The following is a 21047-nucleotide window of genomic DNA, read 5'->3' as shown; positions in this document are numbered from 1 at the left end:
TATGTTTTCTCCAGATGTATAAATGCTTTATACAGATATTCCTGTTTCCCCTAAGTACTTCTCATATTCTGAAAGCAAATACCTGATCCACACATTCTTTACTACTCAAACATTTTTCCTCTTCAGTCTGATGCTTTGTACATACCTTCATCCTCTCAATCACCACTCCTCCATACAATTTACCAGGTACACTCAACAAACGTATACCTCTAGTTCAAACACTCGCCCTGCCTTTATGCATTGGCACTATACATGCATCCCGACAATCCTTAGGCACCTCACGGATATACTGAAAATTGTAACTAATCAACAAGTCACCTTTAAAAAAAATAAATCGATAATACCATCCATTCCAGCCTCTTTGCTACATTTCATCCTTCGCAATGTTATCGCTTCCACATTTCCCACTTTACCGATGTTCCCATTGGTTTTCTTGTTTTCCTCGCACTATTAACCTCACAAAACACCATATTATCCTTAAAGTTTACTGATAATCGGTCACCCTCTTTTTCACCTCTGCAACTTCCTTTTGACCATCTACCGCTTTCTCTTGTACATCGCACCGTCATTTCCACTCCTTCCCAGTAAATACCACCTGTACATCTCTCTTTTCTCTTTCACTTGTAACTTTTTTACTTTGTCATCCCACCAATCACTACCTTTTCTCATCTGGCCACCTCCTACCATCCCATGCCACACACTTCTCTTGCACATGCAAACACTGCTAACCTAAATATATCCCATTCCTCACCACTCTTCTTGCTTCGTCTCACATTTTGCCATTCTACACCCAATATCTTCTTGTATTCTTTTTTTTTCGTACACGCCTCTTTTCTCAACCCATTTAATTTTACCAACCTCTTCTCATCGTTTCCTCTTCCGAAAACCTCTACCCTCACCCTACCAGGTAATTGTCAGACATCACACCAGCTGCCCCTCTTTACAAATTTACATCCAAAAGTTCCTCCTTTGCCCTCTTATCAATTAGTACGTAATCCAATAATGCCCTCTTACCATCTTTCCCTTCACCTATGTTTGTGTATGTCCATATTTATAAACCAAGTATTCCCAATCGCCAGTCTCTTTTTCATCACTAACTCCACAATCTGTTCACTATTCCATATGCCTTGCTGAATATCTCATGTTCCCCAGTTACACCTTCAGTAGCCACATTACTGACTCGCATATAATTCACTCATCACTAATACCCGGTCTCTAGCATCAAAACTGCTGACACACTTACTCAGCTGCTCTCAAAATTATCTCAATACCTTTCGCCCAAAGGATAGTACATAACTCATAAGGCTCAAGCAAATCTCAGTGCGTGTCTAAACTAAGGCAGGGGCTTGTCTAAATGATATATTAGTTTATTCAGATACACTACCTCCAGTAATAATCAATTACTGCAACTCCAACAACAGTCAAGTACCTTGCCTCCAACAAGAGTAAAAATATTTAGCAAATGTGACCCTAAAGGTCTTTCCAAAGTACACAAAGATGCAAGAAAGTTATGAGAGGGGAATCAGTCTGTCTTGTATACATGAGATTAAAGTAGAGCCAAGAGTTTCTGCTGAAGATAATGCAGTCAACCAGGTAGACATCTTTTAGACGATGATGACAAAATGGAGCTTTCTTAGTTCACATGATCTGCATGCCTTCCATCGAATTAAAAAGACGCTGCACTTAGCAATGATCACACAAGTGCTGTTTGTGATATGTGGCCATAAGGCAGGCACACAACGGTTATTACCCTTGGTAAATGTGAAGGATGGCAAGAAATGTGACAAACTAATTATCAGCAACAAAACCACAGATGTTGCATGTACAGCCTAGCCAGGTATGACAGACACTGGCTTTACAACACTATGGGTAGCTTTTGATAAAAGTAGATTCTTTGATTATGATACATGAAATTGTCAATTTGTTTGTGATCCTTGAAAAAAAAAATCAGTATATTTATTTTTCATACATGTTTTAAGTGTGACACTTCAAGAATCGACTTAAAACTGACGTAAGTCTGCAAGAGTTACCTGGAATGTGTGTGACCCCGTTACATGAACATGTCAAATATGATTAAGTTGTTACAGAAAATCTTGTCATATTGACGACACAAGTTGATCGGCTGAGAGACGGAATTTTGATGTTTACATGCATTCACTCTCTACATATATTTACAATATACAAAGATGGTTACGTTTTGATTCAGTATTTCTATGTGACCCAGAGAAACCAACGACAGTATCCTCAGCTTCTAGCCACGAGTTGATTACATATGAATGGCAGAAGGACCGTTTAAGCAAGTGTAGCTGAAGGAAAACGACTTGTCTACACAACTTTGTGCTGCTCCGCATGGCTTGAATAATTTGGCGATCAGTGTAAATACAGTATCTCAGATTTCTCATATATATATATATATATATATATATATATATATATATATATATATATATATATATATATATATATATATATATATATATATATATGCAGATAAATCACAAAGGACACATGATTTGGGAATATGCTGGTAGCTTTAAGGAAAATGATCGAAAAAGTGCCGAGCGCTCTTTGCTAATTCACATCTCCAGAGATGCAAAGATAATGAACAAATATAGGTTTTACAGTCATATGCATATGACCTGCAATGCAAAAGACCTTGTCAGATGATGTCAGTAAGGAAGATCAGGTAATAATTGTGATCACCAGAGGCATGGGTCAGGTGACCACAGACATGTGGCAAGCGAGTAAAGACAAGGGTTGGGTGATCAAACACAAGTCATGGATTAGCTCAAACTTTTTCGTGTTGACAGTGCTTTTGATTATGAAAGAATCTAATATGTTCCTTCATGCCTACACGGATGTTGAGATTTATTATTATGAGGTGATTATTAGCAATACTAGATTCTATAATATTTCTATTTATATTTAAATGACAAGATACAATTTTCTAGTTTGTTCGTCATTAGGGTGGCCGAAACCATATACATGCAATATCTCTTCCATCACGAACACTACACTGAAGCTGCTTTATTCTTGAATTCATTTCTTTTGCACTTTGTCCCTAGTAAACTTTATTGCAGTCCCTGCATGGTATCTGTTAAGTACATCCATTTGAATTCTCAGGCGAGTTTTTAAATCGGAAAGTTTCTCACTGTATTGATGTTCTTAAATTCAATATTATCAAATTTCGTAAGTAGCTGGGGCAGTTCAAGTTGTGATATGGTAGTACTAGAAAGTTTTTAGTGATGTAAGAATTCTTGGCTTTTGAGTAAGAAAATATCGTTCTGGCACAATACAAAGATCTGTCATGAAAGTACTTTAAGAACGATGCAATGTCACAAGATTTTGCCGATTTTTCCATCAAGAAATTCTGGACCGCAAATGCAGTACACACGAAGTAACCTTGACGTGAGTCTGTAAATAGTCCTCGTCTCCCGTTACTCTCATCGAAAAACTAGAACTATTGACGGAAACAACGCTCATTTGTGGATAGAAATATCATAGAATCTAGCATTATTAAACGCAGCTTTCGCAATAACCTCAACTTCAGTCTAAGCATGTACAAATCAAATCCTTTCATAATCAAAATAAATCAGCATTTACAAATTTATGGGCTACTCCATGACCTGACACTTGACTTTTATAACCGAGCCTTAACGTTGGTCAAATTTCTTACATGATCTTCCTACCTGACATTTATCTGATGAGGTCATACGCCTTACAAAAGCCCACATTTGCCCATTATCTCTGAATCCCTAAAGATATCAATTATCACGAAAGCGCTCGGATCTTCGTGTTTCATTTGTCTTATGGCTACCAGTATATATATATATATATATATATATATATATATATATATATATATATATATATATATATATATATTGGCTCCTACTGACTCAAGGTAAAGTACTCCAGTAGTTGAGACGACGTTACTATGACACCCATCTTAAAAGATGTCGGAATTCTATAATTGCCTCATCTGCTTCTGTTAAGAGGGTGGTAATGACAGCTTTTGTACTCATTTTAACGTTTGACTCACCATTCAAACACTACGCATGTCTCGTCCCACTAATCTGAATGAAGCATCAACTGCAGAATTTCACTGCTGTACACAGAAACTTCCACAAATATTCAGTCAGGGTTTCTAGAGTGAAGGCTTACCAGCTATAAGCTGTGACCATATGGCTACATGATAATACAGACTGTTTTCCTTTTTTCTTACAACCGGAAAAATGATGTATTACGCTGTTTGTTCGACGGGATCATGTTACAGAAAATATCCTATAAAGATGATTTATATTTAAGACTACTATTCTATATCTACAAACTCTGTTTCCTTAAATCATTGTACATAATGTTTAATGGATAAATCTTAAATGCGTTCAGTCCTGCTCATGAAGTTAACACACAGATGGAAGGAGCATATATAGCCTATAATACCATATAGCGACCAAACATTGCAGGTAAAGGAGCGTTATAAATGTCAGGTGAGCGTATACATTGAAATGGACCATAAATACCCGAGTGGACATATACATGAACTGTTAAGACACTACGTGTCTCTCGTATGTTTGGATATCATGTGACATAAATCAACAATGATTCTCATCTGGTTTATCCCTTCAGTTAATTGTTACTAGCAGATTCGTCACCCCCGGGCCCTCCTCCGGTCAATCTTGCGGGGTAACCACATCCTCCCTCACCAACACCACGCCCTCCCACACTGGTCAACATTACACCCTCCGGCAATAAGCCTTTTCTTTCATCAAAGTGTTCAATAAATCAATGCACGAAGGTAAGGTCCCTAACGATTGTAATGTGCCCAACGTAACACCTACTTTCAAAAACTGTCAGAGGAAACGTGCTTCGAACTACGTCTGGGTAAAGTATAAGAAACAATAATCAAAAATCAAATTGTTAAATCGACCATCAACATGGTTTCCCAGAACCCAGTCGAATTTCATAATCGTGTATATGAAAACTGGGACTTAAAAATCTTCTCTGATTCCAAATACCTGGAATTTCGTAAAGCCTTTGATAAAATGCTACATTCAAAGCTCATGGCATTGGAAATCGAATCTACATGTGGATAGCGTACCTCATTTCTCAGCAGAAGACGAGAGTGGTATTAAATGGCTTCGCGAGTGCCTAGTGGAATTCCACAACTCTCGGTCCTGCGCCCAAACTTTTCATCATATGCATCAGTGACCTAAAGACAGGACTCACCAGCACATTCTCGAAAATTTGCCAACGACATAAAATTGGGAAACAACCTACTCGAAGGATGACTGCGTGAAGATTGAGAAGGATTTAATCATATCGGTAGAGTGGACAGACATAGCAAATGGATTTCAAAACAGACAAATGCAAAGTTACGTATTTCGTGCAAAAAAAAAAAAAAATATGAATCTTAAGTGCAAAATGCTTATGTAAATTTCTACAAGGGGTTAAAGAAACCTCAAATATGGAAATAGGATGTTAGGCTTCATAAGAAATGTAAAGATGTTAGGCTTCATAAGAAATGTAAACTACAAAACATAAAATACTCATTCTCGCAAAATCCAGACGTACAACAGACCTCAAACTGACATGGAACACCAGGCCACACTTTCCAATAAAATTTTCATTTGAGTGTCTTACCACAATCCTACACGGAAACATTTTCTTTTTTTTTTTTTTCTAGCGGCAGTCGAGCTAGAGGAAGACGTGGGTGGAGAGGTGCCTTCCGCTGTTTCGACCACTGTATTGAGATTTCTTGATCCAGATAACCTCGTTATGAACCATCAGGTCTCCTGTTGTCTGTAATTTCCATGTGTCATCACCTCCCTCTCTGGCCATCACACCCTTAATCACTACCATCACGACTATGCTCCTTTGCCACCACACGCACCAATACAACTACTTCCCTCGCTGTCAACCACGTACTCTCTCACCGCCACCACTCCCTCTCTCCCTCCCTGGTAACCACAACCTGAACGGCGAAATGGCAACGTTTAGTGGAATAATGCAACACTCATCCCAGCTGATCACCCTTTTTACATCTTCCGCATTGCCAGCACAACCTTTCTCAACACTGGAATACTTTCCGGGAAATACATCACCACAGCAGCCATCAATTTCTATCCTGCTTAGGAAACGGATATATTACTGACAACAGTGTACGAGGGTTAGTCATCTAGAGTCTGGCAACTTCCTTGGCGAATACTTTGATACATTCAACAAGTGTTTGTCCCAGCCATGGTTGTCTCTATAACATGACATGAGTTTTGCTGATGGGAACAGATGTTCTCAAGAATCATACAGAGATTTACATCGTTACACAATATTATGTAAACGTATTTAGTAGTCTGTAACGTAATATCGGCAATTTGGTTGGTCATTACGACATCGACCATCCATTCCCGTGTTGATAAACAATTAACGAGATTGATTATTAGTATCAAAATCATATCTCAGTTGTCCTCTATTTCATACGAACACACAGCGAAAATGTGATACCAGAGCATTGACGGGTCCAGTCCCACATGTGTCCTCTCCGGCATTTATGGATCATTTCGGCAGTGAATGCCAATCAACTAGAGTGACTATTCAGACGAAGAGTACATTGAGGGTATCATTTTCAAATTGTATTTTTATCATGATCATTTATTGTGTAAATGTGGTATTATAACATTAACTGGTCCCTTGAGCAAGCCTTATGTCCATTCCGCTATTTACAGCCCACTATTGGCTGTACACACTCCGACATAACCTGTGTCCTCTATCCCTATACACATAACTTTAAGTGTCAATATGATCAGGTTGGGATCTAATTCCACGTTTGTTTTGACAAAAGAAATTCAGGTCAGTTATAATGTACTTTTTCGTGTACATTAACAATTCTTAGAAAAATAACAAGAACTCTGATTCTAATGTGTTGATTATATTGTTCATAATAGATACTTCCGGAGTCTTCACCTATAATTACAGTCTTCCAATAATGATGATTCCGGTCTACTTGATCTAGATATTTTCATATCTCTTTTCATGCGTTCAATGAATAAAACGTATGACCATAGAAAGAAACTTTAAGTCAGTTTCAGACTTATACCTACTAAACAACACAAATTACTTTAAAGTAAATCCTGTTCATCGTTCAGTTCGGTGGTCTGTACCCATGGCTTAAAAGTTTTTTTTTTATTTTAGTGTTACGCTACTCACCGTATGACAGGTGTAATCACACCACATATGCAGCATCAGATTTCAGAGGTTATGATTCCAAGAGCACGTTAACATTCCCCCTGAGTTCTCTAAGGCCAAATTACACTACATACGACTACTGCTGCATGTGGTCTTCCACTCTTAACGTAGAATGCCTGTTCTTTAGATGGGCACTGAGATTACTGGGATCGCTGGTCTGGTAAGGACACAGGGTACAGTGATAGGGCTTCTCTCCTGTGTGGGTTCGAAGGTGCTTCTTCAAGTCGTGGCTTCGGTGGGTTCGATAGTCACAGTGAGGACAGACAAAAGGCCAGCCATCATTGTGCCTGCGGATGTGTTGAGTCAGCAGAAGTCGGCAGGTCGTGGTGAATCTGCACACTGGACAGCAGTGAGTGGCCACACCAGCGGAGGGTGGGCCAGGATGAACTGTCACACCGCCCGGGATTATTGGCCTCAACGACCCGCCCTCAGACATCTGGAAAGACACGCCAGCGTTACTGTAGGTACTGGAGGCGGGCGTGGGGGTCACTTCACCTCAAGTCGAGAAGTCATAGTCATCACCAGTAGGGCTGTTAATCCACTTCATATTGTAATTCAATGGATGTTAACAATAAACACATACACTTTCATTATTCAACGAGTAAATAATTCTTTTTTTATGAACATTATCAAGGAAAAATTAACCTGACAATATGAATTTGGGTTTAATGTTATTGCTCCTATACACCCAGACACTTCTCCGGCAGCAGAGCTATGACACCTACGTACATACCCGTGAAAACTTTCCAGATCTCTTTATCTACCCACACCCGTCTCGCAGTCACGTCCTAGCAACTGAACCGTCTCTAGAACGAAGCTGAGAGACACGACAGGGAACTAAGGTTGTTACAGCAGTACACGATACCTCCCGGAAACTCTACGGCAGTACATACATCCTCTTGCAAGTTGTCTACACTCATGTACCGTCCTGATCCTCCCTCTACAAGAAGTAATGGGTGGTAATGATGTGTAAATGGTGGCATATCATCCTGACGTGAAACATTAACCCTCAAATGACTGTACAGAATACGAAACTGTGTACCTATTTCTTATCGTTACAATACAGCACAACACAAGGTACGACAGCAATTCAGTATTCTATACTTTGATACATCTACTACTGCAGCATCTCCCTGTAGTTCCGCCAGGTTAAGTTCCTAACTAACACTGGACAATATAAAGCACGGGTGCAAGTCTAGGAACACAGTCCTCTGAAACACGAGGAGGCACACCATCCATACACCTTGCTTGTGTCAAGTGAGAGAATCGCTTTTGGGACTGGACGAAAAGAGAATATAAGGAGGAGTCTGGGATTAGTAAGAGGTGCGTCAGTGGGTGTGGCAACGTCAGAGCATAGGCTTTCGACATCAAGATAAGCTGTGTGACCATCTGAAGTAGATGAGCCGAGAATCTGGAGGAAATTCATCTGTGGAGTTGAATATATAATTTGCTGAACGGGTTAAGATAGAGCTCTTCTTGTGTCTGCACTGTTTTGTTCCCCCCGCACACTCCGCTCAGATGCCAACGAAATAAAAAGCAGTGAGGATGTTTAAAATAAGGATGGCCGATAAATCAAACATCTACGTCACCTTTAACAAAGAAGGAGGTATGCCAATCAAGAGAGTCATGGTGAGAGCCTTGTGTAATACATGATGATTGGCAAAGCTGCTGGAGTGGATCAGTTTGCAGTTCATCTTCTCGAGATATGGGGTGACTGCGTTGGTGATTGGTTAGTTAGGATATTCAAAGTATGTATTGCACAAGGATAGGTGGCTGAGGAAAGGCTGTATAAAGATTAAGGGGCGCAACAGTTAATGTCTGAGGTATAAGTTTGAGTATACCATGGAAATTGTATTGAGAGAGTGGTGGCATGCGCAGAGCATCGGACAGGGGAGGAACAGTGTGGTTTCAGGAGTGGTAGAGGATGTGTGGATCAGGTGTTTGCTTTGATGAAAGTGTGTGAAAAATAGACAAAACGAAGGATCTGTATGTGGTATCAGTCATCGGGAGAAAGAATATGATAGGGTTGACAGAAGTGCTCTGTGGAAGGTGTCACGAATACGAGGTGTGGGAGTAAAGTTACGAGAAGCAGTGAGGAGTTTCTATGAAGAGAGTAAGTCGTGTGTGCGAATGTTATGATTTTTCTGGTAAACCTTAAATTTAAGGAACTTTGGTAAGATCTCGTGCCGTTTACACCTGTGTAAGAACTGAAGATCAAGGGTTAACTTTTTTTTTTTCTTAAAATCAGCATTCTTAAAACTTTTGCGTGCTTGAGGCGGTGGCCGGTCATATGATATCAATGAATCGTCCATCGTGATTGGGTCGTTAAGCTGTGGGCCTCGCAACTGAAAGGGGTCATTAAGACCGTCACTTTCAAGCTAGTCACACAAACCAGAAAATCTCTAAAACCTTCAGGTGTTCAAGACCGTCTTAAGATCACATACATTCTCACCATGCACGTGACTCACCATGCTGTTATGATGCCACCTTCTTCCTTCGAACAGGTAGTGAACTGTGGAATTCTCTTCCTTGTTTTGTCTCTCCCTCTTCGTATAATCCCTCTTCCTTTAACATTCAGGTCTATAAACACCTGCGGAGCCCTGATTAAATTCTACTTTCTTTTTCCTCAAATGTTTTTCTTCCACCTGAGATAGCCTTGATTGGGGCATACTTTACACGTATATTACTGTGTAAGAATTTATGGAGTCCTTATAATGTTCAAAGCTACTTCGAAACGGTGACCTAGTTTGTTTACCTCGGGTTGGTGGCCCTCCCAGTCCTTGACTTTGAGGCAGATGGAATAATTATGTATGAATCATATCCAGAGCGCTGGGCACCATATAGTTCCTCATATCCAGAGCGCTGGGCACCATATAGTTCCTCATATCCACAGCGCTGGGCACCATATAGTTCCTCATATCCAGAGCGCTGGGCACCATATATAGTTTCTCATATCCAGAGCGCTGGGCACCATATAGTTCTTCATTCCCAAAGCATTGGCCCAGTGCAGTTCCTCATATCCAGAGTACTGGTCTTACATTGATCCTTTGAACTACAGCAGCTCTCTCATCGTTGAGTTTTCTGAAGTTTTACCTCATATTTACCCTTGCTGAGCTGATTCTCTGCAAACTCGGTAGAAAAAATTCGTTAGCATAATTTCCATAAATCAAGAGACACTGATGTAGTACATTAATATGATGTAGTACATTAATATCAAATCTTTTCCTCTGAAAAACGTTCACGGAAATCCATAAAGTTCCAGTTTAAGAGCCTGTGAGACCTCATTTCATCATTGCCATGCTGTTTCTGTGTCATTAAAGGATTCCATAATTCATAATTTTTTTTTTAATATGTTTATTTTATAAAGTTTTGTTCTTACAAAATATATTTCCTGTATTATTGATAATGCAATGATTTACATTTTTCCACTATTGCTAAAGGGGGAGTTAACTGTATTTCCATCATTATTCAAATAAACTGTAATTCTTCAGATACATTAACATGAAAACGAGTAAGTAGTTTCCTCATTCTTGAAGGCTGATCATAATAAAATGTTTCTAGTGTAAGTGATCTTTGGCAGTATAATATAGTTCTAAAGAAACTCTTAAGATATAAAATACAACCAAACAATTATATCTTTATAAAGGTTAGTAGTACATAACATGGCAGGTCTTGAACCGGGATGTTGTACATAATAGTTAGTCCAACTTTACCAACACATGGAGAAAACTCAATAAAATTAAATACATAATGTATTCCTTATTAGTACAGTACTGTATTTACTTTATTTTGAAAATCATTAAAATACATATAAAACAGACCTTAAAACATGAGGTTACTATGGCGTTGAATTACACAGGACTGATTACCTTGTAGTAAATATATATGATAATGTAACACAGTTTCCACATGACAACGGGGAATAATCGCATAGAATCACCTAACTAGATTGCACATATACTATATCATAACATCATGAAACTTTCCGTTGAATTATTCATATATCGAGTAAATACGCTTCATCTACCAAGTGTATGGCTTTCCAAACTTCGAGATGTGGCGGTCTATACACAGTTTATGTAGCAAAACACTGCGTTATTTCTTATACATAATATTGTCTCATGCAGTTCAAAAGTTGGGAGTTTTATGAGATATGATTTTCCCGCTAGAGCAAGTCGTCGAGCCACTATATTAACAAGTAGTCAGGCAGGGTCTCTGTGAACCATATCGCCTTGACAGTGGGGAATAGTGTATCTTGTCCGTCGTGTCACAACAAAGAGCACTAAGGGATAGCTACGAGCTGTATGAAATGTTACAAGTTGGTAGGATGAACGCTTGACACATATGTATGGTCATCCCTTCTTCGTGGAACTTCGTTGTTGTTTTTACGGCGTGAAACACAAAATTGCCTGCTACAATACATTACATTAGTTTACCAACTGGTGACTGCCAAGTACCACCGTACATCAACTGAGCGAGTGTTGTGGTTATACAACCGTAATGTCAACTGTTCCATTATAATATAGTTGTCAGCAAAGATTTTGCAGGTTGGTCTAGTGTTGCGATTGCTGCAGGGTGTGGCTGGGGTGTTTGGCAGCCATGTGATTACGAAGCAAGATGGCATGTGTCGTGCGGTAGCAGCAGTACGAGCAGCGGTACGGTCTCAGCACACCACCTTCGTGACGGGTTAACACATGACGTTTTAGATCGTTACTTCGGCGGGTCTTGTACGCGCAATGACAGCACACGTATGGCCACCCGCCCGTGTGTTGCCGAACATGGTTGTTCAGCTCTATCTTACTACCAGTTTCGTAACCGCAGATTGAACAAGTGTAGATGCCCAAAATAGCACACTCTTGGGATCGGTTGGTGCCCATCGTAGGCGTGGATGTGGTCATGACTGGCTGGCCTGTCAGCCCACCTCCAGAGACCTGAAAAGACACACCAACATTACTTCCACTGTGAAGGACGCGTCTGTGTCATGTTCGCTGCTTAACTTGCTGCTTCCCACATCAGTCATCAACAATGCCATCTACTACAACTGTCCATTACAAACTTATGATAATGTTGCATGAACTTAATCGTGTCCTTGCGAGTAGTGCCCCATTCATAGTTTTAGCATGATACTTTTTAGATCAACTGAACAAAATGTATGGAAGGCATCACCAAGCGTTGCCTTGTACATGATATATGATGAGCACAACATTCATAGTTGCTGCTGAATCATGAACAAAAAACCATTCAAATTTTCAATTTTCAAGTACTGAATGGAACACTTATAAGCAAAAATAATAGTTCAGAGAGCGACGGGAGGTGTCATGTTAATATTAAGTTGTGCAGAAGCTTGAGTCAACTACAGAAACAGCGACTGAAGTTAGTGACAGGCCATATAGATAAACAAATGAGTTAACACGTATTAAACGTAACTTGCTGCAGACTATGACTGCTGTACATGACTAGGATGCTTGGAAGATATGTGCGAGTGAAGGTGGATGGCATAAGAGGTGCGGTATGGGCAGACGGGGCAACGATGAGGACGCTGTAGCTCCCCCTGGTGACGGCTCTGCAGGTGGCGTTTTAAGTCGTGACTGCGATTTGTCTTGTAGTCACACTGGGTACAGACAAAGGCCCAGCCACCCGTGTGTTGTCGGACATGTTCACTAAGCGCGTACTTGGTGATCGCTGGTGCCCGACAGATGGGGCAGGCGAGGGAGGAGGGTGGGCCGCTATCTCTCATCACCACACCGTCGCCACTTATCTGTAAAGACACGCACACTGTACACTCATCCACCACACTTCACATACCTACAACACTAATCCAAAGATAATCGCCAGTAAGAAATACTCGCACGAGTGACAATCACTGCTAGCAGATACAAATCAGACAAGAGCTATAAGGAGATTTCCTAAATTACAGCCCACTTTCACAACCTAGTATTACCCACCATTTCTTAATATACAACAACCAAAAAATGTACCTATCTATCAAGTCGTTCGCCGACTTGTCATTACTAATGAAATTTGCTAGTTACTAGTATATCAAAGTGAATTTTTTTTTATAAATTTCGTTAAAATCAATTTTCTTTTTAAGATCTACTTATTTCTTAGAGGGACAAGATCATGTGGGCTTGGCATGCACTAAGTACCTCACTACGCAATGTCAAGGTGAAAACGCGCACCATCTCTGCTCTTGAGCTCTGGCTGAGACTGCTACCCACACGATGTGAACACCTTCAGAAAATTGTGTACAGACGAATCTGATCAACAAAATTAACACATACATGAAGCAAACCCTGACCAGCGTTGTTACAATGAATCTGTGAAACAAAGCTATATTCCTTGCCGTTACAGCTCATACAACAGACATACAAACGAGTTGCTGGTGCTGAGCTCCCTCCTACACCGTTGGCATGAGACGAATCCCCTAAGAGCGATATTGTATCTTATACTCACACAAGTTAGTATAGTCGATACTCCTCTAAAAAGCAATTGCAGCAGAGCTAAAACCGTCTTGCGGGCATAGCTTCAACAAGAACCAAAAATCCTAGTGAACCAAACAAAATATGAGGAGAGAGAAAACACATTCTTTATTTGTAAATAACCTAAATTAGTATTGACGAAGAGTCATAGAATACTCATAATTACGTTGTAAAGCCATATATAAAATTTTCTGATCGTATTTTTTTCAGAATGGCTGTAGAGTTAATGGAGAGAAATTCTTTGTACTAGGTACAGTAGGAATACGCAATACTACAACGCGTAATGACAATTACGAGGGAGATATGCTAAACATATCATTTGCCTCAGATTAACCGGTTTCCTGTAAAAGCCAAACTTAGCTCGACGTCCACAAGTAGTAACGAAGTGGTGTTACAAGCCTGGCATTACAGCAGATATCACTACTGCTGGGGTCAGTTCAACAAAACACATCACCGGAATAGTTTTGTGTACAGTTACCACGTCTAGCTGACTGATGTTTATGTAATTACTATAATAACTCTCACACAAATGACATCACGAGATCTTCCACGATCTAGTGTACCACAACACGATTATCCTCAGCTTAATTTTCCTGAATGAGGAAGCTTTCCTCATACGACATCATAAAAAGTTAAAGATACAGCATTATGTATTTTTCATAAACAAACATTTATGCTAACCGTTAAAGTGTCCAAAATATCGCTGAAAAAGTACCAACAAGAAAGTAACTGCAGGATGGTGCTTGAAGGAAGGTACACCATCAGGAAGTTGCCTGAGGGAGGGTGCCTGTAACCTGTAAGATGGTGTCCGTCGAGAGGTACCCGTAGGAATATCTTTAAGAAGGTACCTGTAAGAGAGTGCTTGTAGGAGGCACCTGTTAGGAATGTACCTGTAGGAAGGTACCTGGAGGATAATGCCTTTAGGAGGGTACCTGTAGGAAGGTGTCTTTAGGAAGATACCTGTAGGAATTTGCCTGTATGAGGATTGCTGTAGGAAGGTATCTATGCTTGTAGGAAAGGTATCTGTAGGAAGATGATTGTAAGAAGGTACCTGTAGGAAGGTGCCTGTAGGAGGTACCTACACTTTTTCTCCTCTTTATCAACGATTTTCTTTCTTCCACAAATAAGCAAATGCACTCACACACAGACGACGCAACACTGCATTCCTCCACATCCTTCAATTCTTCTCCTTCTAACTCGATCTGCGTTTCGTCTCGACTCAGTAAATTTGGGTAGGACATCTCAGTGGGGCAGATGAACTCCGGCTAAGTTTAATGCCTCCAAGGCCCACTTTCCGCCCATCACTCTTTCGAAAATTCCTCAGAACCTTCTTCTCTCCTTCGACGATTCTGTAATTCCAACCTCTTAACTCTATCAACATACTAGGTATTACTGTAACATGCATTACATTTTGCACACCTAACATTATGGTTATAGCTAGGTCTTCCTCCATGAAACTGGGAGTCTTGTTAAGTTGTCGAAATTTCATTACTTCCGAACAGATACTCCGTTTACACAAAGAATTGAGTCGTCCTTGTATGGAGTACTGCTCTTACATCTGGGGTGGTTCTAGCTCTGCATCCTTACTTGACAAAGTTGAGTCGAAAGTGGCCCGACTTATCAATTCTCCCAGGCGGACTCAAAAACTTGACCCGTATGCCCAACGCCGCAATGTTGGTTCACTTTTCCTCTTCTATAGGTATTACTCTGGTTTTCCCGCGAGAGCTGGCCATTCTCCCAGATAGCCTTATTCAATTCCCCTCATAGGCAATCAGGGGTTGGTTAGACCCCAGGTGATGACGCCTATTTTTCGTGGCTCACCCAGTAGTGAGGGCACTTGCCCAACTGAATCCATGAACTTTGTTAAGACTTGAAGGTGCCAGGATGTAGATTTTGTGTCATACTGGTGCTTAAGGTACTTTTGAACCCTAACTTAACTGTAACGTGTTAGAAGTCTCTAACTCGTATTTTTCAGGACATTTTCAAGCGATGGACGTTTACTGTTATGTGGATGAATCAATACCCTTTTTTTCTTTTTAATTGCGTCATAATAAGAAGTTCTATACCTAATTAATTAGATTTATGATGTACCATAAGTGAAAATCTTGTTTATAAACATTTCCCATTAACTGTTGTTGTTGTCGTTGTTTTGGGGGTTGACCACGATTTATCTGTGGTATGAGGGCTTGCGAAGATTACCCCTCTAGGGTAATATCATTAATTAACGAAACACGATCATCTAGTTTTATACAAAGATTTATATATCAGAAGTTAGGAAATGACTGACGTGGTGATATACGTTTGGCGGCAGGAGTGTCCTGCAGGAGTCTCCTACAGCCTTGTGCATTAATGTACACCTCCTCGTCACTTACGATTGCTGTGTGTCAAAATGCCTCACACTTGGATACTCGGACTTCCATTACTGACCTCACTCTGTTAAAACGCTGATGAAATGATCAAAAGACATCATCCGAGAATCAAGCAAAGATAATATTTCTTCTGTGGCACAACATTAAATGAAGACTCTTGATTACAACATAAAATACAGTTAATCATTGTTACGCTACTGACAGCTGCCATTAAACTGTATAATAGATCAGCATTCGTAATGTACCAGTGATGAGCAAACTTCTGAGAAAAACACAAAGTAAGATACTGTTCCATTGATGATATACAACCTGCATTATGCAAACACTGTTACATTATGACAATAGCAAATGCAAAGCTGTATCTATGAGCAAGCTCGAGACATGTTTCTCTGACTGTCAATCCTCCAAGGTTGTTGTTAAGTCTCTAAGTCAGATTCATTAGATTTACTGTTCTATACCACTGGGCTGTTGGGACAACCAGCGTGAGAGCGATGTTCAAGATATGGAAGACCAACCATGATACACACTGTCCCGGGAGTGTCAGTCGACGTTGCTGCAGAAGAGATGGGTTGGGTCTCGAACTTCTATTGATACAGTCTTTTCCATACACGTTGTGCATCAGACAGCCACCTTCACCCGTTATCCAGCCATGATCTACAGGATCTGCTACATTTGGCTTTACGAGGTGACTCTGGAACCGTACTGAGGTCTGCACCATGGCTCAACAAATGCTGTTTTGAAAGCGTCTTCATTTGGAAGGAGCATGACTGCACATTTGTTTTTATCGCTGAAGCCAAAGTGTATTTCTGTTCATCTAGGTTCCTGCTTTACTTTCCCTTCCTATCACAGAGTAGGAAAACTTAGCGAGGGGCAACTAATAGGGACACAGCGAGTGGCAGTGGCACAACAATCTGGGGAACGTTTTGGACGGCATTGACTTGCTTTGGTAACTTTACGAAGGCAAGGTGTTTGCACAAGGAAGTAGCGTTCATGTGCAATGCTTCCTTCTTAATGTCCAGCATGCACAGAGACCTCAGCATCTAATCCTTTGCCACAAAAGTACAAGAGTATCACCAACACAACTCGAGAATGTGTCAGAGATAAGTGCTGTGCAAAGTGAACCGCTGTCTGATTCCTCCTGAGAGGGGGGGAATAAATGATGAGGCATGACCACACCAGTGTTCTTCACCAGCTTAACAGTCTCGCCACGAGTGAAATCTCCTGCAACAACTATTGACTGGGTAGTGCTGGTGCCTTGGAGACGATCCAGTTACCCACAAATGTGGCAAGTGTGGCTTTACTGGCACAGCCCATCAGGAACAATGGACAGCTGTGCACCATTCACTTGCAGACGTTCAGTAAAGCCACCTGCACCTCGTCATTAACCACCATTTGCTTTATCAAACTGTCTTTGTCATATCTGTCAAACAGAACTGTAATGACACCATTGTTCGCTTTCACTTCGTGAGATTCTAAGAACTTTCTTTAGGATCACAGTCATTCAGTTAGTGGTGTATGGCGTGTCCTTTTCCTTCATGGGTGCTAGCAGACCATGAATCTCTTCACATACTGCCTCTACCTTCTTTGATGACAGATCTGAGGTTTTGTTATCCACCAGGACCCATTACCAGTGACCAGTGCTGAGGGTAACGCAGCAAGTTCATGCTCTAACTAGTCTTACTTGTTATTCAGACTGACTCTTATCAGGAAATGTCTGTCTACATCCTTGTTTGAGCATCCCAGCTTCTCGGTGTTTCTAGTCTGCACATGTTGCTCTGCAAAGCTGGCTATCCTTAGTATACCAGTCCATAGTATTACTTTAATCAAATCCTTTACATTCTTGTAGCAATTCAACTGCGTTAGGCACAGTTTCATGGTCAAATGGATTCTGGTTCTGGTCTACAAGAGTACTGATAATGATCCCTTATAACTAAGGCGTTCTTTCGCAATCTGGAACCTGCCAACTCGTCGTGGTCCTCTACAACAGGTGGAATTGTGACTATCACTTTCAGACCGTCTATCATAAGCAAACGTAATTGAGATCCCTTCCATAGGGTAAAGCTAATGAAATCCCCGGGTCTTCGTCCTTACTGTCCGTTCCAATGCCTGGTCTGGTGAAACAATGTTGAATGGACGTTGTGAGGATCGGTGCACCACAAATCCACTGTTAGTCAGGAGACTGTAAGCGACTGGTTGCTCAGTTCCAATTCGTTTCATCTCTACCACATACACTGGTGTGGAGTGGGCATAGTTGTTCCTGCCTCCACCTAGGATGCACTGTCTTGCAGATACAGTAAGTTGTACATTACAGTATGCATCACGCATTGCTCTCTGCATTCTGAGCATGATGTGTGTTGCCTCCACGATATATAGTACCAAGTGTACGTTGCCGACTAAGACCTGCCCACTGGGTGGAACCTATGTAACACCTCATTTCGTCCCTTCACTGGGTAGATGCTCATTGATAGCCATGCCAAAGTATTTGCCTTTGTCCCCTAACCTATGCTGAAGACCTTCTGAGCCCTGATCTGCGTTGCGATCCTTCCACACCAAACCTCTATCTCTTGTCCAGGTCTCTGATGGTACTAAATACAACTGAGACAAGGCTTCCGGGACCAACTCTATGCCTTCGATGACTGCTGTGGCACTGGTATAGGCATCAGTAATTGTGGTTAGCTAAAAGAACCGCCCCATCTGCCATGGGCTTACCAATGTTGGTAATGAAAGCAATGACGAGGCGCATGCCCTAAGTCGCATAGTCACCTTGCTAATCAGTGACAGGTTTTTTCCAAAGTATTTCCTGTACGCTGGGGTAGAATGCCAACTCTGAAGTCGTAAGGGCTTACCAATGTTGGTAATGAAAGCAATGACGAGGCGCATGCCCTAAGTCGCATAGTCACCTTGCTAATCAGTGACAGGTTTTTTCCAAAGTATTTCCTGTACGCTGGGGTAGAATGCCAACTCTGAAGTCGTAAGGCTATGACATTGCTCCAGTGTCTCTGCAAGAGCCACCAGCTTCTGAAGTGTTGTACGTACTGTTAACATGTCTGTTGGTGCAGCATGTATGTACTACTTTACCTGTACCTATCATATAATGGTTATAGTGTCCTACTTTACCTGTACCTATCATATAATGGTTATAGTGTCCTACTTTACCTGTACCTATCATATAATGGTTATAGTGTCCTACTTTACCTGTACCTATCATATAATGGTTATAGTGTCCTACTTTACCTGTACCTATCATATGATGGTTATAATGCACTAATTTACCCGTACCTACCAAAATGTGAAGACATAAAAGGTACAATAAAAACATACATATATATCTTGCAAGTTTATTGATACAGACAATATGGGCCAACGAGAAATTCCTATGGACCGGATCAATTTACATGTAAACATTAAGTGCAGCAAGTGAAGTGAGCTGGTGAAGGGAACATTGACTTGCCTTGTGATCTCTAAGGTACCTAGCTTCCTGCCTTTACATAGAAACAGAATAACATAAACATACATACATACACACACACACACACACACACACACACACACACACACGGCATAGGCTAAGATATGTGTGTGTTTGGGCTTGATTACCTAGGAGTAAAGACACGGTACGTTTATACAAGATTCAAAGACGGGCCAACACGGGTGCGAAACTCTCTCACTGTAACTCTCAAATAGAACCACACACGATTCGTAATGGACCTGTGCGTGTGTGTGTGTGTGTGTGTGTGTGTGTGCGCGCTACAGGACTTTGCCAGCAAGAGATTACACGGCAAGTGAAACGTCACCTTTGGCTAGGCTCCATCAGTGGGAGTAGTCTCACAGAACTTCTCATTCTAAGGAAGTCTATGTTTCTCTGCAACTAGAACTCAATTTGGTAAAGCAGTAATATGGTATTACAGGAAAGTGCTTAAGATTCTCGTGTTTCCTTTTCCTAATGGTGTTTCTGTATATATATATATATATATATATATATATATATATATATATATATATATATATATATATATATATATATATATATATATCCCTGGGGATAGGGGGAGAAAGAATACTTCCCACGTATTCCCTGCGTGTCGTAGAAGGCGACTAAAAGGGGAGGGAGCGGGGGGCTGGAAATCCTCCCCTCTTTTTTTTTTTTTTTTTTAACTTTCCAAGAGAAGGAACAGAGAAGGGGGCCAGGTGAGGATATTCCCTCAGAGGCCCAGTCCTCTGTTCTTAACGCTACCTCGCTAATGCGGGAAATGGCGAATAGTTTGAAAGAAAAAAGAAAGAATATATATATATATATATATATATATATATATATATATATATATATATTCTTTCTTTTTTCTTTCAAACTATTCGCCATTTCCCGCATTAGCGAGGTAGCGTTAAGAACAGAGGACTGGGCCTTTGAGGGAATACCCTCACCTGGCCCAATTCTCTGTTCCTTCTTTTGGAAAAATAAAAAAAAAAAACCGAGAGGGGAGGATTTCCAGCCCCCCGCTCCCTCCCCTTTTAGTCGCCTTCTACGACACGCAGGGAATACGTGGGAAGTATTCTTAATCCCCTATCCCCATATATATATATATATATATATATATATATATATATATATATATATATATATATATATATATATTGGAAAGGATCACAACTTTGCGCGTGATCAAGATATTCCTATGAGTCCACGGGGAAAATGAAACACGATAAGTTCCTAAATGCACTTTCGTGTAATTATCACATCATCAGGGGAGACACAAGAGAGAAATATATGTCAGTTGATATACATCGAAGAGACGAAGCTAGGACGCCATCTGGTAAATATGTGATTGTCCAAAACATCTATGTTTTGGACAATCACATGTGATTATTACACGAAAGTGCACTTGGGAACTTATCGTGTTTCATTTTCCCCGTGGACTCATAGGAATATATATATATATATATATATATATATATATAT

The 21047-nt window shown here is 40.5% G+C and overlaps 1 protein-coding gene across 3 annotated transcripts in view; it reads right to left on the bottom strand.

Annotated features, from left to right (window-relative positions):
* LOC139751609 (uncharacterized) overlaps positions 1 to 21047 on the bottom strand; it is a 430524-nt gene that overhangs the window by 39581 nt on the left and 369896 nt on the right. The window contains exon 5 of one of the 3 annotated variants that reach the window (XM_071667214.1): positions 10599 to 12173. The exons of 1 other annotated variant lie outside the window; for it this stretch is intronic. In XM_071667214.1, the coding sequence (XP_071523315.1) occupies positions 11796 to 12173 (378 nt within the window). In that variant the 3' untranslated portion in view covers positions 10599 to 11795. Of the gene's footprint in view, positions 1 to 10598; positions 13001 to 21047 lie in introns of those variants that run through there. One more of the 3 variants, XM_071667220.1, reaches the window with a different exon arrangement.

This window comes from Panulirus ornatus, chromosome 11 (genome assembly GCF_036320965.1).
Source record: "Panulirus ornatus isolate Po-2019 chromosome 11, ASM3632096v1, whole genome shotgun sequence".
In the NCBI taxonomy this organism is placed as follows: Eukaryota; Metazoa; Arthropoda; class Malacostraca; order Decapoda; family Palinuridae; genus Panulirus; species Panulirus ornatus.
This window is presented reverse-complemented; position numbering and strand designations above follow the sequence as displayed.